At 30.5% G+C, this 13,362-nt stretch overlaps 1 protein-coding gene across 1 annotated transcript in view; it reads left to right on the top strand.

The window, feature by feature from the left end:
- The window catches only part of LOC103258548 (protocadherin-15-like), a gene marked incomplete at its 3' end in the record, with an annotated part of 169,198 nt that extends 156,220 nt beyond the window's left edge, over positions 1–12,978 (top strand). The window contains exon 8 of the mRNA XM_021711428.1: positions 12,866–12,978. Coding sequence (XP_021567103.1) covers positions 12,866–12,978 — 113 coding nt within the window. The remainder of the gene's footprint in view (positions 1–12,865) is intronic.
- Between the last annotated feature and the right edge of the window lie 384 nt (positions 12,979–13,362).

The raw sequence follows: 13,362 nt of genomic DNA, 5'->3' as shown, positions 1-13,362 counted from the left end.
AAAAAAAAAAAAAAAAAAAAAGCAATTTACTAACTTTGAAATGAAAAGGAGGACCTTATTACTAACTTATGGAAAGTTAAAAAAAAATGACACATAGGAGGGAATATTTATGTACAATTTATGCCAACTAGATAAAACAATGCAGTGGACAAATTCCTAGAAAGACACAAATTATTCAAACTGACACAAGAAGAAATAGAAAATCAAAGCAGACCTGTGCCAAGTAAAGAGATTTATTTAGTAATCAGAAATCTTCTCACAAGGATGAGACCAGGATCAAGGATTTTGCCGGGAATTTACTGGTAAATTTGACTAAACTCTTAGAAAAGATTTAACACTCATTCTTATGAAACTATTCCAAAAAATAGAAGAAAAGGAAACAGTATGCATTCCATCAGGATAGCATCACTTTGATACTAAAACTAAACAAAGACATTAAAATAATAGAAAGTTATATGCTGATATTCCTTATAAAGTGAAGTAAAATTTCTCATTAATATACTAGTACTCCAAACCTGGCAGATAACAAGCAGGATTATCATTGTGACCAAGTAGGATTTATGCTTACCAAAAAAAAAAAAAGCAATGCAGTAAACCACATTAATAGGAAAAAATGGACAGAAGAAACATGATCATGTCAATAAATATAGAAAATACCCTTACATTAGTGAATGTGCATTTATCTAATGAAATATGGTTGAAATTCATGCAAAACAAGTACTGTTAGAAGTACAGGAAACTTCTGATAAACCATTATCATAGTGAAAGACTTCAAAACCACTTTTGACTAGATAGATTTGTTTGATGAAAAGCAAATAAACATACAAAGTTGAAATGACTAAGAGTCTTAAAAACAGAAAAAAAGAGAAAACATACACTTATTTATTCTAATTGTCTTTAAACACTCACAAATTATTTGTTTTAAAATTTTTGTGTTAAGTTTGAAGAAAATCCTGTTAAACTTTAAGAACTAGAACTCATTCTGTTTAAATATTTTGAGGGCACTGAAACTAAAGCAACAAAGTTAAAGAAATACAGAACAAATTATAACTAATTGGTGAATATAAAAGAGAATATTTTAATAATTGAAAATGAAAATATTTTATAATTTTAATAGTTTATAATTTTTATTTATTTTACATGCATTATTATAAAATAATTATAAATATAAATATTTATAATATATAATCATTGTATAAGTTAAATTTTTAATAAGTTACAAATAATTTTTGAAAGTTTTTATTTTAAAAATTAAGTGAATTCCTAGAAACTAACCTGTCAGTTGTTTGAAATTTTGTTACAAAAATAATGCACAACCAAAGATATGTAGAAGAAATTTGAGCCAGAACACCAGAACTTGAATACTGGGTTTTCTCCTTTTTTTTGTCATTTGATTTGTGGCAATATTTGTGTCTTTTTTTCTTATTAACATAAAATGAAGAACATTATTTTTTAAATTCAAAACAAATTGCTGTTTGAGTCTGACTCACAGATATTTTCACGACACATACATTCCTAAAAATATCATTTCAAGTTTCCTTTAAATTATTTTCTTCCCTAATACTGCATTTGTCTTGAGAAGTTTCTGATTGTTTCTTGTCTGTTTCTCCTGATTTATTCTTTGATATTTCAAATGTATTATGGCTAGATTTCTCAGAGTCTCATACAGGAAAAAACAAACAAACAAAACAAAACAAAAAAAACCCCTGGAATTTGATATCAGATACATCGAATACGTCGTCTTAATCTATTTTATTTTTCTCTCATTTTACAGGGTTTGACATTTGATTAACAAGGATATGTAACTATTTTCTTTTTTCAAAGTATTAGTATGATAATATTATAAATATTGTTGCAACTAAAAAATTGGAATCACAAACTGATTAAAAATGAGGATACTAGAGCCAGAAAACTTTGGCTTACTTTTTAAAATAAACCTTCATTAACTCTAGAAGTAGTAGTCAATATTAACACTTCCATGACCAGGTGTACTATATACTCATATTGAAAATGTCATATCAGGAAGGTATAGACTCATGCACGTATCAAGTTATCAAGTTGAAGAAAGGATAAAAGTATCCCTGGACTCTAAATTTCTCCTATTGTATGTTACATAGTCTACAATTACTAGAAAGAGAGTCCAGATTTTCTATTTATTTAATTTTCTTGTTTGTTATTTTATTTTGTTTTTACTTTTCTTGTGTAAAAAAAAAATCCTCTTCCACATGCTGGCTTTTCAAATATGACATAACCTTGCATATAACTACTGAAATGCATTTTCTGCATTGTGTCTTATCAATTTTAGAATATTGATTCCAATTTTGAATCACTCCCACCAATTTATAATTTTTGTTTATTTTAAAAATGTTTTATTGTTTTTCTTTTAGCAGAAACTATTAATCCTGACTAGTAAACTAGAGTATTGTGGAATATTTTGCTATTATTATTATTATCTTTTAGGCATGAGAGCAGTTTGATTTCATGACTCACATAATTTGGAAGAGTTTATTGCATTGCACAGGCCATATTTACTGCATATGAAGATTCTTCATATTTTGATGACTTCTTTGAAAATTGTTCCAGAAAATTTTTCATTTCTAAATATATTCAGATTCTTATTCTATACCTGTAAGGATAACATAGTGTAGATAAAGAAGCCACAAATACTTGAACTCACAAAAACAGATTTTCTTTAAATAAGAATATAGACTGAACTAAAAAATGAATAGGTTACTTATAGTAATGGAATAGGTATGGTATTATGTTAGTAAAAGTACTTACTGAAATGTTTTCACAGAGATTTCCCCAAAACACAGTGGCTTAAATTAAATAAAATTCAATTTATTTACTAAGTCCATGGTCCAGGGTTTGTGGGATTGCTTTAATTTAAGTACCTGGTTTCCTATACCACTTCAACTATTAACATATCACACCCAGTGGGAAAGAAGATCAAGTCCAGCAATAACAAATTTGTTGAAATGGAATAAATTTGCCAAAATGTGGAGACATTGTAGGTTGAGGAATTATAATGGAAGCTGTGAAGTGTAGCGACAGTGGGTAGTATTTTAACTGTCTTTTGCTAGAAAAACATAACAAAATAAACAAAAACTAAATATTGGTGTCCCCAATCTAGAATTATTTATTATTATTTCTCCTGTTCCTGTAGCTTGATTGTGGTCAACTGCCTAGTTAGTTCTTCTGCTTCATATGGTATAACTGAAGTTACTCAAATGTCTGTGTTCAGCTGAAGACGGAGTCCTAGATGGTTATTCACCTCAAACCACCAAGTTCTCTTTTAATTTGGCTTCATCTTATTTAGTGGGTTTTTTTTTTTTAATAATAATATTTGTGTCCGTCTTTCAAGAGGGCAAAAGTGAAGCTACTAGGCTTCTTAACGTCTGGTCCTAGAACAGGAATAGTGTTACTTCTGCTATCATCTATTAGGCAAAGCAAGCACAAGTCTAGCTCAGATTTTTTTTTTTCCAGATTGGAAACAGTTTATTTTAAAAGCATCTAAGAGAGAGAGAGAAAGAGGAGATTCACCCACCTAAGGCAGGGAATGGGGCCAAAGCCAGGAAACATGGAGACGGCCACAGCTGAAAGAGAGCATGACCACACTAGAGTCTAGTAAGCCTAGCCCAGATTTAAAAGGGAGAGAAAAAAAACAATCTTTTACTTGAAAGACAAAAAAAAATGTGTCCTCTCTAATCTACTGTAAGTAGTGCAAGTAGTGAGAAGGTTCATAAAGTAAAGCTGTGAATTACAGATATAAAGTAAGTTTAGGCAAGATTGTGTGTGGATGTTAGCTCAAAATAGTTATTTTAGTTTGAAGACATAACTTTCTTGATCCTTCATCCCGATTGTTAAAAAATATGCTTGAGTAGACTCACTAATATTTTTAAATTATACGTTTATGTTATCATTCACTAAAATGTCAATATTCAATAGTTTCACAGATAATTATTAATTATATTAAAATCACTATTTTTAAAAATTATAGTGAGTACTTCAAAATTGTCAGTCTGACTTTATTTCAAGTTTTCTTGGATTTCCATGTTTTTATCCTAATGAGGTGACTGAGTGTGCATATTTCATGTAATAGCATGGAAAATGATTTTTTTTTGTATTTGTTGGTGTCTACTTCTGTGTGCACCGTTAGTGTTATTTGCAGAAATATTTTCTCAGCTATTCACTCATTTTGTGTGTTAGTTTGATGAAAAATGAATACTATGAATTATGGGTAACTTTAGCTAAATATTAGCCAAAACACATTGCAGAATGCTGAAAGCAAACAGACAAAAAGGAGGGTGCTGCTTTTGATGGTTAATTTTATGCGTCAACTTCATTGGATTAAGAGGTGCCCAGATAGCTGGTCAAACTCCATTTTTTTGTGTGTGTTTGAGAGAGTGCTTCAGGAAAAGATTAGCATTTGAATCAGATTTGGTAAAAAGATATGCCCTCACTAATATGGGTGGACATCATCCAATTTCTTGAGTGCCTTGGTAGAACAAAAGGGCAGAGGAATTCTCTCTTCTTAAGCTGGAACTTTCACCTCCCCCTGCCCTAGAACATTGGAGCTTTTGGTTTTCAGGATCTCAGATTCTAGGATTTATATCACTCCCATTCCCTCTCCCATCCTGGGTTCTCAGGCCTCTGGACAAAATAGAATCACACCAGAAGTTTTTTGGGTTCTCCAGCTTGCAGTTGATAGATAGTCTTGACCTCCATAATTGCTGAGCTATAACCAGTCCATCCCCCTCTTGCAGTCTCTCTCAACCAGTGTGTCCTTATGTTGTATTGGTTTTGTTTCTCTAAAGAACTCTGATTAATACACTGCTGCTTACCCTTTCATGTGGTATAGTTGCCACATCTCTTTCAAGATTCCTCACATGTGTCCCTAAAACATATCAAGAGTTACAAGACCGTCAGTTTGTGTGTAAAATGTTAGTTAATTAAGCTTATTTTTGTATTAACTTTAGTTGAAAATAAATATAAAATCTAAGTATAAATAGCAGTGGTGGTTACACGGGTCTGTGCAATGCCTCAAAACATTGTAGTTTTCAATCTGTGCATTTCACTTTATGTAAATTGCACCAATCAATGAAGAATAGAAATGTTATACATTTGGCCCTCAGTTCTACTTTAGGGATTGCCACAGTATACAGTAGGTAAAATTTTGCCAAGACTACTGGGATATAAAAGTGGCATTTTAGAAAGTTTACTTAAGTGATGAGGAAGGAGTAGAATGTGAGACCGTTTAGGAGACTACCACAGTGGTACAAGTATAAAAGGAAGAGGGATTGAGTAAGGAAGGAGAGCCGGACTATGAAAAAGAAACCTATTAGTATGATACAGGCAAGAAAGAATCACTTGGAGAATGTATGGAGAATTGGATAATGAGAGTAGTTTGGTATTTGAACCTGCATAGTCAGATAATTTACGGCATTATTTGTAAAAAAAAAATCCGTATAGTTTCCGAGTTTTGTATTTGTTTTTATGTTTAAATAACAGATATGACCACATTATATAGCATGAAGTGGTGACTTTCGAACTTTAGAGGCTATGAGAATCCCTTGAGATTATTCAAAGCATGTACCCCTAATCTTTCTTCTCAGCGATTCTGATTCAGAAGATCTGGGATAGGGTCCTGGTCTTTCTGGTGCAGGTAGACCAAGATTCAAACAGTAAGAAGCATTGTTCGAGACCCGCCTGGGCAACTTGGCGAGACCTCAACTCTACAATAAATCAAAAATTAGCTGGGCGTGGTAGCATGCACCTGTAGTTCCAGCTACTTGGAAGGCCGAGGTGGAAGGATCTCCGGAGCCCAGCAGATCGAGACTGCAATGGCCAGGAGCGGCCACTGCACTCCAGTCTGGGTGACAGTGAGACTCCAGCTAAAAAAAAAAAAAAGAAGAAGAAGCATTGTCATAAAACTGCAAAAGAGTCCAGGCAAATCTTTGTTGGAATTTTTTGAGAAATTGCTTACTAATATAAGAATTTTAGTTTCCTTGAAGAACAAGTAAAAAAAGATTTTATTATTTTGAAGGGAATTACAGAGTTATTAACAGTACTTTGGATAAGGATATGAAATGTGTTATTTTTCAGAAATAGATTAAAAATAAGTTTTGCAAAAGCAATGGACTTAGAGGTGAGATTTTTTTAGAAGATATAGGAGTGGGATAAAGGTATTTTATTGTTTGCAATAAGAATTACCAAAGAATGCACGAAAAACGTGATGTAATTGAAAAGATAAATGTCAAAGTAAAAACAAATGGAAAAGAATAACAACAAAATTAAAGATAATGTTGATCATATATACTTGAACCCAAGAATAATTTTATACAAAATGAAATGTGCTTTTAAAGCATAGGAGAAAATATGGTTAAAATTTTCAGCAAAATTTTAATTATGTGAAAAGGTAGCAGGTGACTTGAGTATTAGGGTAATATTAGACCAATTAACCCTAAGATTAAATTAAAAAAAAACTAGATAAAGAAAACCTGGAGCCCTGGAGATGTTTCAAAAGAAGTCATATTTTTAGATTAATTATGCTCTGCTAAATAGAGTGCATAGCACACTTTCCAAATGGGATACATTAAGTGAATTTTTAGAGACCTTGATCTTAGAAATGTGCTTTTGTCCTTGGACAATGTTTTTATACTCCAAAACTCTTGACTTCTACAAGATACTCAGCATTCAAGGGTCACTAAAAGGTTTTCATAGAAAATTATCTGGAGATAAATGGCATATCACAATTGCTTTATTCTACCAAAGAAAATTGTGGGTGTATTCAGTAGTACATTTGTCTGAGAATGATCATAAATTCTTGCATATCTACAATGTCAAAATTTGAAGGATAACCATAAAATTTTGGCAGCTAGTTGACAGCATTCTCTCATATTTCTGTGTGTATCAAACTGCTAATTAAATATTATATGTGAAGGTTTTCATTCTTAATAGAAAGGAAAAAAATGTTTGATTCTCTGTTTGAGATAAGCACATCTTTGCAGTATGTTGGATGGACATTTTCCATCGTGTCAACCATTAAAAACAAATGCTTTCTTGAATGGGACATCGGTGGTAAAAAACAATCAAGTGGACTTGGCAGTAAAGAAAATTTACTGGAAAGACTTTGATTTCTTCCAGAATTCAAAGAATTGTAGAAAAATATAGCATTTTAAGGAACAAAAATAGCAATTTCAACAAGAGGGATTAAAGGATCTTTCCTCTACAGGCCTGTTTTTGCTGGTTCAGATGTCACGCCCATCTTTTAATCTTTTATTCTAAGTAAAAATTGCTTAAAGAGGACTGATAATTATATAGTTTAGGTCAGGCATCCATTTTTCATCCAGTTATACCTAGATAATCAGAAATACCATACTCATAAGTGATGGGTAAATGCAGCTCATAAAAAAATCTATTAATATATATAGACTTTTTAAAATGACATGAAGTACTAGGCAAATTAAAAGAGGAAAAGTTAATATTTGCAACCAGTCTTGGAAAGCAATTAAATAGTCATACTTAAATAAATAAAACTCATTCCATACTTCATACAATGTACAAAAATCAACTTGAAAGACTTCATATATCCAAATGTGGTAGTTAAAACTATAAAGCATTTAAAAGACATCATTAGTGAAAATTTAGCAACATTAGAACTGGCAATAATTTCTTAAATACACTAAAACGTAAGCATATAAAAGGAAAAAATTTTAAATGACATCAAAATAATGTATTTGCTCTTCCAAAGACATTGATAATAGTTTGAAAAGTCAAGTGACAGAAAACAGATTATATCTGAAAAACATAAGTCCAGCAAATGACTTGTGTTGGGAATATATAAAAACACTATTTGAGAAAAATGAGGCAAACAATTTAATGACAAAATGTAAATAGTATGAACAAATTCTATATTATAGAAGATATGCAAATGAAATAAGAATGAAAAGTTGCTCAATTTTATTAGCTATTGCAAATTACAACCTCAATGAATACCATCATGTAGCAAATTACAACCTCAATGAATATTATCATGGAGGAAATGCAAATTACAACCTCAATGAATACCATCATGTAGTCACTAGGATGGCTAAAACTTAAAATGACTGAATATATCAAGTGTGGGTGAAGATATAGAGGATATGGAACTACATACACTGCTGGTGAGAATATAAAATGGACACATGGAACAGACACATGGAAAAATAGTTTAGCAATTTCTTAAAAAGTTAAACATTACTCAACAATGAAAAGATAGTTTTATTGGTAGACCCAGCAATTTGGATGAATCTGTAATGCTTTACATTGGGTTGACAGAAGTCAATTTCCAAATATACAGACAGTAATAATTCTACCTAAATGGCATTATCAAAAAGATTAAAGTACAGTGATGGTGAACAAATCAGCGGTTGATTAAGAATTGGAATTTGGGTAAGGAAAACACAAATGTGCTATTTGATCATACAAACATTTTTAAACCTAATTGTGTTGGAGATTACACAAACTTATAAATAACTAGAAATTTAGAGAGTTGAACCTCCACCCAAAAGTAACTAAGACATTTAGACATACACATATCATATAATCTAACCATTTTGTTCCTAGATATTTACCCATGAAAAATGAAAGCATACATTAATTCAGAGATATGTACAAGAATGTTGATAGCAGCTTTATTTGTAAATAAACGCAACTCTAACATCCATCAGCATGTGAATAAATAAATTATCACAAATACATACAATAAAATAATACTCAAAGAGTAAAAATTAGTGAATTATTGATATACAAAACAACATGGGTCTCAAAGTCATTATGCTAAGTGAAAGAAGTCAAACACAATATGCCCTTCATCAAAAGAGTACCTGTTGCATAAATAATTCCATTTTGCTTTTGTAGAAAAATAAAAAATCATCTATAGTGACAGAAAGCGATGGATGGTTGCAAGACGTGAGGGATATAGATAGGGAGAGGAGAGATAATAGAGTTATGAAGAAACTTTGGTATTGATGGATAGGATCATTATCGTAATTATATTAGTGCTATCTTGATCAACACAAAATTACACATCTTAAACACACAAAGTTTATAATGTACCAATTTTATCTAAAACCTCCAGAAGAATTATAATATCCAAAATTATAAACTTTTCACTAAGGCGTTAATTTAAGTTGTCATTTTTTCCACAAAATTACAAAAGTGCAAATGTAGAATACTTCTAGTATACATAACAATAGAGGTTTTGACACCACTAATTCTGATAACATAATAGATATAATTTTGAAATTCATTATGCTATTTATATTTTTGGTAGTAGAAGATATAGTATCCTAGCCTCCTCCAAAGATGACAAATAATGTGTTTTTTAACACTGTCATGGACTTATGAATTTAAATATACTTGATGTGCTCAGGTTTTTACAGGTTTATCCTTATTAATGCTCAAATTTTCCCAACTTTAGACAAAGCGAAACAAAACAAAACTATTCCTTTGGCTTAAGAAAATTTGAAAATATTAATCTAATACAGTTTAGTAATACTGGATATCTTTCTTGCTATTGACTGTGACCAGGTATTTCATAGTTATGTTGTTGATTTCCTGTCCTGGACCTGGATTAATTATTTTTTCAGAAATTTAATTGCTTTTAGTGGTCAAGGTATTTCCAAACAACATTCTTCCCATTAAAGTTGTTCATTGCTTGTAAGTTGACCATTTTAGTTCTTTGTTTCAGCATTCAGTGCTATGTTGTGCATATTTTCTTAAGATAAATTACAACCTGAATTTAAACTCCACTGCCAATTCAAAAATCAAAACTTAAAGTGCTTTATTTAACTTGTTTAATTTTACATTTGGATCTCCTTACTTCCCTTTACCAAGAATTCAGTTTTCAAAACTGAGAATAATAGAATTGACATACCACATAATTCTGTACACAATTAATTCATTGTCTAATACTGCCACAACTATCTTAGTATAATAACATCAACGCTACCACCAAGTTTAATTTTTTTGTTTCTTATGATTTTTATTGTTCTAAGGCAATATACTCTGAGGGTGTGATGTCTGGTTTCTATCTTTTAAAGTCTAGTGACTAGCACTTATAAAGTTTTATTATTTCTTATATATGAATGTCTTCTCCATTTGAAGTTTATTCTAATCTATTATACAAAGAATGGATAAAATTCCAAACTTTTCTGTATGACTTTGCTGTTAGAAGGGAAAACTCCTAAATTCCAACTGTAATTTTGACTATTTTAAAATTTTTCAGACTATTTTAATGGCATAAAATTGGGGAGGGGGGATTTCCCCCTCACTTAATGCCCAGGAAATTTTCCCTTCTTGTTTCAGAGTTGAGGTAGTTCTTTTCTGTTTTTGCTTATGTCACAAACTAAATTCACATTTAGACTGATTTATTTCATTTTTTGAGATTTTCTTAAATTTAAGTAGTTTTATAATAATATATAGCATTTATGTGGCTCTAAAACAAAAAAAGTGATAAAGTTAATGAAGTTTAACTCTAATCCCTATTCCCTCCACATATTCCTTGCTCCTTTTTCTCTTTCATATGTAACAATTTTATGTTATAATTTAGTTTTTATTTTTTAAAATATTCATATGTATTCCCTCTCATATATGTGTGTGTTCTTTTTCTTAAAACTTAAAATACTATCATGTTATGTTTTCCAAATCTCTGTTGTCATTTAATTTATCTTATAATAGTTTTATAGTAATGATAAAAATATCTATCATTCATCTTCACATTTGAATTATCATCTGTTTTAGGATGTATCATCATTTATTCAGCCAAACCACTATTGATGTATATTCAAGTGGCTATTTTAAAGATCCCAGAAGCAGGATTTCTGGGTCAAAGAGTAAATACTGATGATTTTGGCAGACCCTGCCCAATTCTTCTTTATAAGTTTTATAGCATCTTTTATTAACCTGACCCATGACCAAAAGTACCTGATTTTATGTCGCTCACCAAGACAGTATTGTGTCTGACTAGACCAGTTGATCAAGTCACAAGTCACAAATGGAATCTTAGTGTAATTTTAAGTATTGTTCTTTTTGTGTAGAGTGGTGAACACTTCTGTTTATAATCAAGAATCATTTTCCATTCTCTTTCAGTCAACTGTCTATTCATTCTCAACTACCAATCTTTTTTAATACATTACTGACCTTTTTTTCTTAGTTAATTGATAAATCCACATGTATTAGGTAAGTGTTCTAGGAACCATCTGCATCAGTGTATCACCTTGTGTTGTTGTGGGAGCCTGTTCGGTTTCAGTAATTTTTTTTTTTTTTTTTAAGATTCTTTCAAAGCCCATTTCTTTATGGGCGATGTACAGGCGCACCTGCCCACACCGGGCTGATCGTCCATCAGTTTTTGACCCAAAATGTCATGACCCATGTACACAACCATCCCTATTTACCTGAACTCTCCCTCTAGTGACTTTTTTGTTTGTTTTTTCCCGGGTGATAAAAGTCCTCAAAGGGGACTACTGATGTAAGAAAGACGAAACAAAAAATAGCAGAAGCACTAAAAGGTATAGAAATTGACAAGTTCTAAAACTGTTTTGAGCAGTGGAAAAAGCATCTCCACAGGTGTATTGCATCAGATAAAAAGTACTTTGAAGGTGACTGAAGTTTAAACATGTAAGGATAAATACAGAACTTTTTTTTTTTTTTTTATCAAGTCTGGGTTTTTTGTGGTTCCCCCTCATACATGACTATCTTTTCCATTTAAGATTTATTCTAGTATAGTACATGAAAAATGGATTAAATTCTATCATTTTCTGTATCTCTGTCATTAGAAGAGATAATTCCTTTATCACATATTAAATTTTATCTGTAATTTTGACTATTTCTAGATTTTTCAGTCTGTTATTAATGGCGTATTAATGGTATACATTTTTGTTTCTTGTTTTTTTTATATAAATTTTCATATAAATTTTTCTTGTCATATAAATTCAGGAGAATTTCCTTTCTTGTCTGAATTTAGGCAAAGGATTGGTAGCAAAAAAAGATAATAATTTTTGGGTATGTTTTACATCTGGCAGCCTAGATTTCAATGTGTGCTCTGTCTCCGATTGTGTCTTTGACTTGGATAAGTTATTTAATCTCTTAAATGTCTTCAGTTCCCATCTGTAAAATGGAAATGATTTAAAGAATTATTCATGATTTTGAATATAAATCATTTAACACATAGTAGGCTTCAATGATTGGATGTTATTTTACTCTTGTGGTTATTGTTTCTATGGATGTATATATTGTACAGGTCTATCATTTGATTTCTGGTTTTTTCACTTTGGAAAAATTAATGTTACAGTACACAAAGTAAGATAATGCAACTGAGAGAAATTTATTTAAGAAGAAATGTGTGTCAATGTGTTGAAAATATTTGCCTAGATGGAACAAAATATGTTCATACTAATTTTCAAGCATCTTGATATTTGGTACAAATTTCTAATTTTTATTTATTGCAAGATATGCTGAAAGACCATGCAGGATATCATGAAGATCTATGTGCCATTAAAATGCAATGTTATAATATGAAATTGGTTTTCTTTCCATTTAATATCTCTTTTTATGTTATGAAGTTTCAAATTAATTAAAGAGTTCTTTTAATTAAAAAAAATTGTAGAACCATCCAAACAAATATTTTTCATTTTCTTACTCAAATGCTAGTTAATTATATACCACATTTGTGTCTGCTTTCCATAGACTACATAAATTTGAAACTTAATTTACTAATGAAGTTGTAATTTTGTGTCTCAGTTAATGAAGGGAAATAGATGAAAGCAGATACACATGTTGCTTATTGTTTTCCATTATGTGCTGAAATATTGATGTCTTTCAGGGACTCCTGAGGATTATCCACGATTTTTCCACATGCATCCTAGGACTGCAGAACTTAGTCTCCTGGAGCCAGTAAACAGAGACTTTCACCAGAAATTTGATTTGGTTATTAAGGTAAATTAAACTAATGTCTTATTTCCTTGTGTTTATGAACTGCTAATCAAATAAATCTGTTGGGGCTCCTGTAGGTACTTTTATGTTATAAAAATTTAAATTGCTGTGGATAACAATTAGCCAATTCTTTGTTAAAAGAACCATATAAAATACAATTTGAATACATTGTATTGCTTTTCTTTTAAAAAAGGCTTTTATAGTACTATGTGATAAAAATAATAAATATGTTTATTTATAATAAATGAACTAGTCAAATGTATATTTAATTCCACATAATTCATTACATTCTCTTTCATTTGTTTTTCTACTCAAAGAAATTAGTTTTTGACCACAAAAGCATATCTAATAAACGTATCTAAAACATACTTGATTTATATTTTTTAT

The sequence above is a fragment of the Carlito syrichta genome, unplaced genomic scaffold, assembly GCF_000164805.1.
Source record: "Carlito syrichta isolate Samal-C Ts95f unplaced genomic scaffold, Tarsius_syrichta-2.0.1 Scaffold302281, whole genome shotgun sequence".
NCBI classification, from domain to species: Eukaryota; Metazoa; Chordata; class Mammalia; order Primates; family Tarsiidae; genus Carlito; species Carlito syrichta.
Note: the sequence above shows the minus strand (reverse complement) of the source record. Positions and strands in the feature narration are given on the sequence as shown.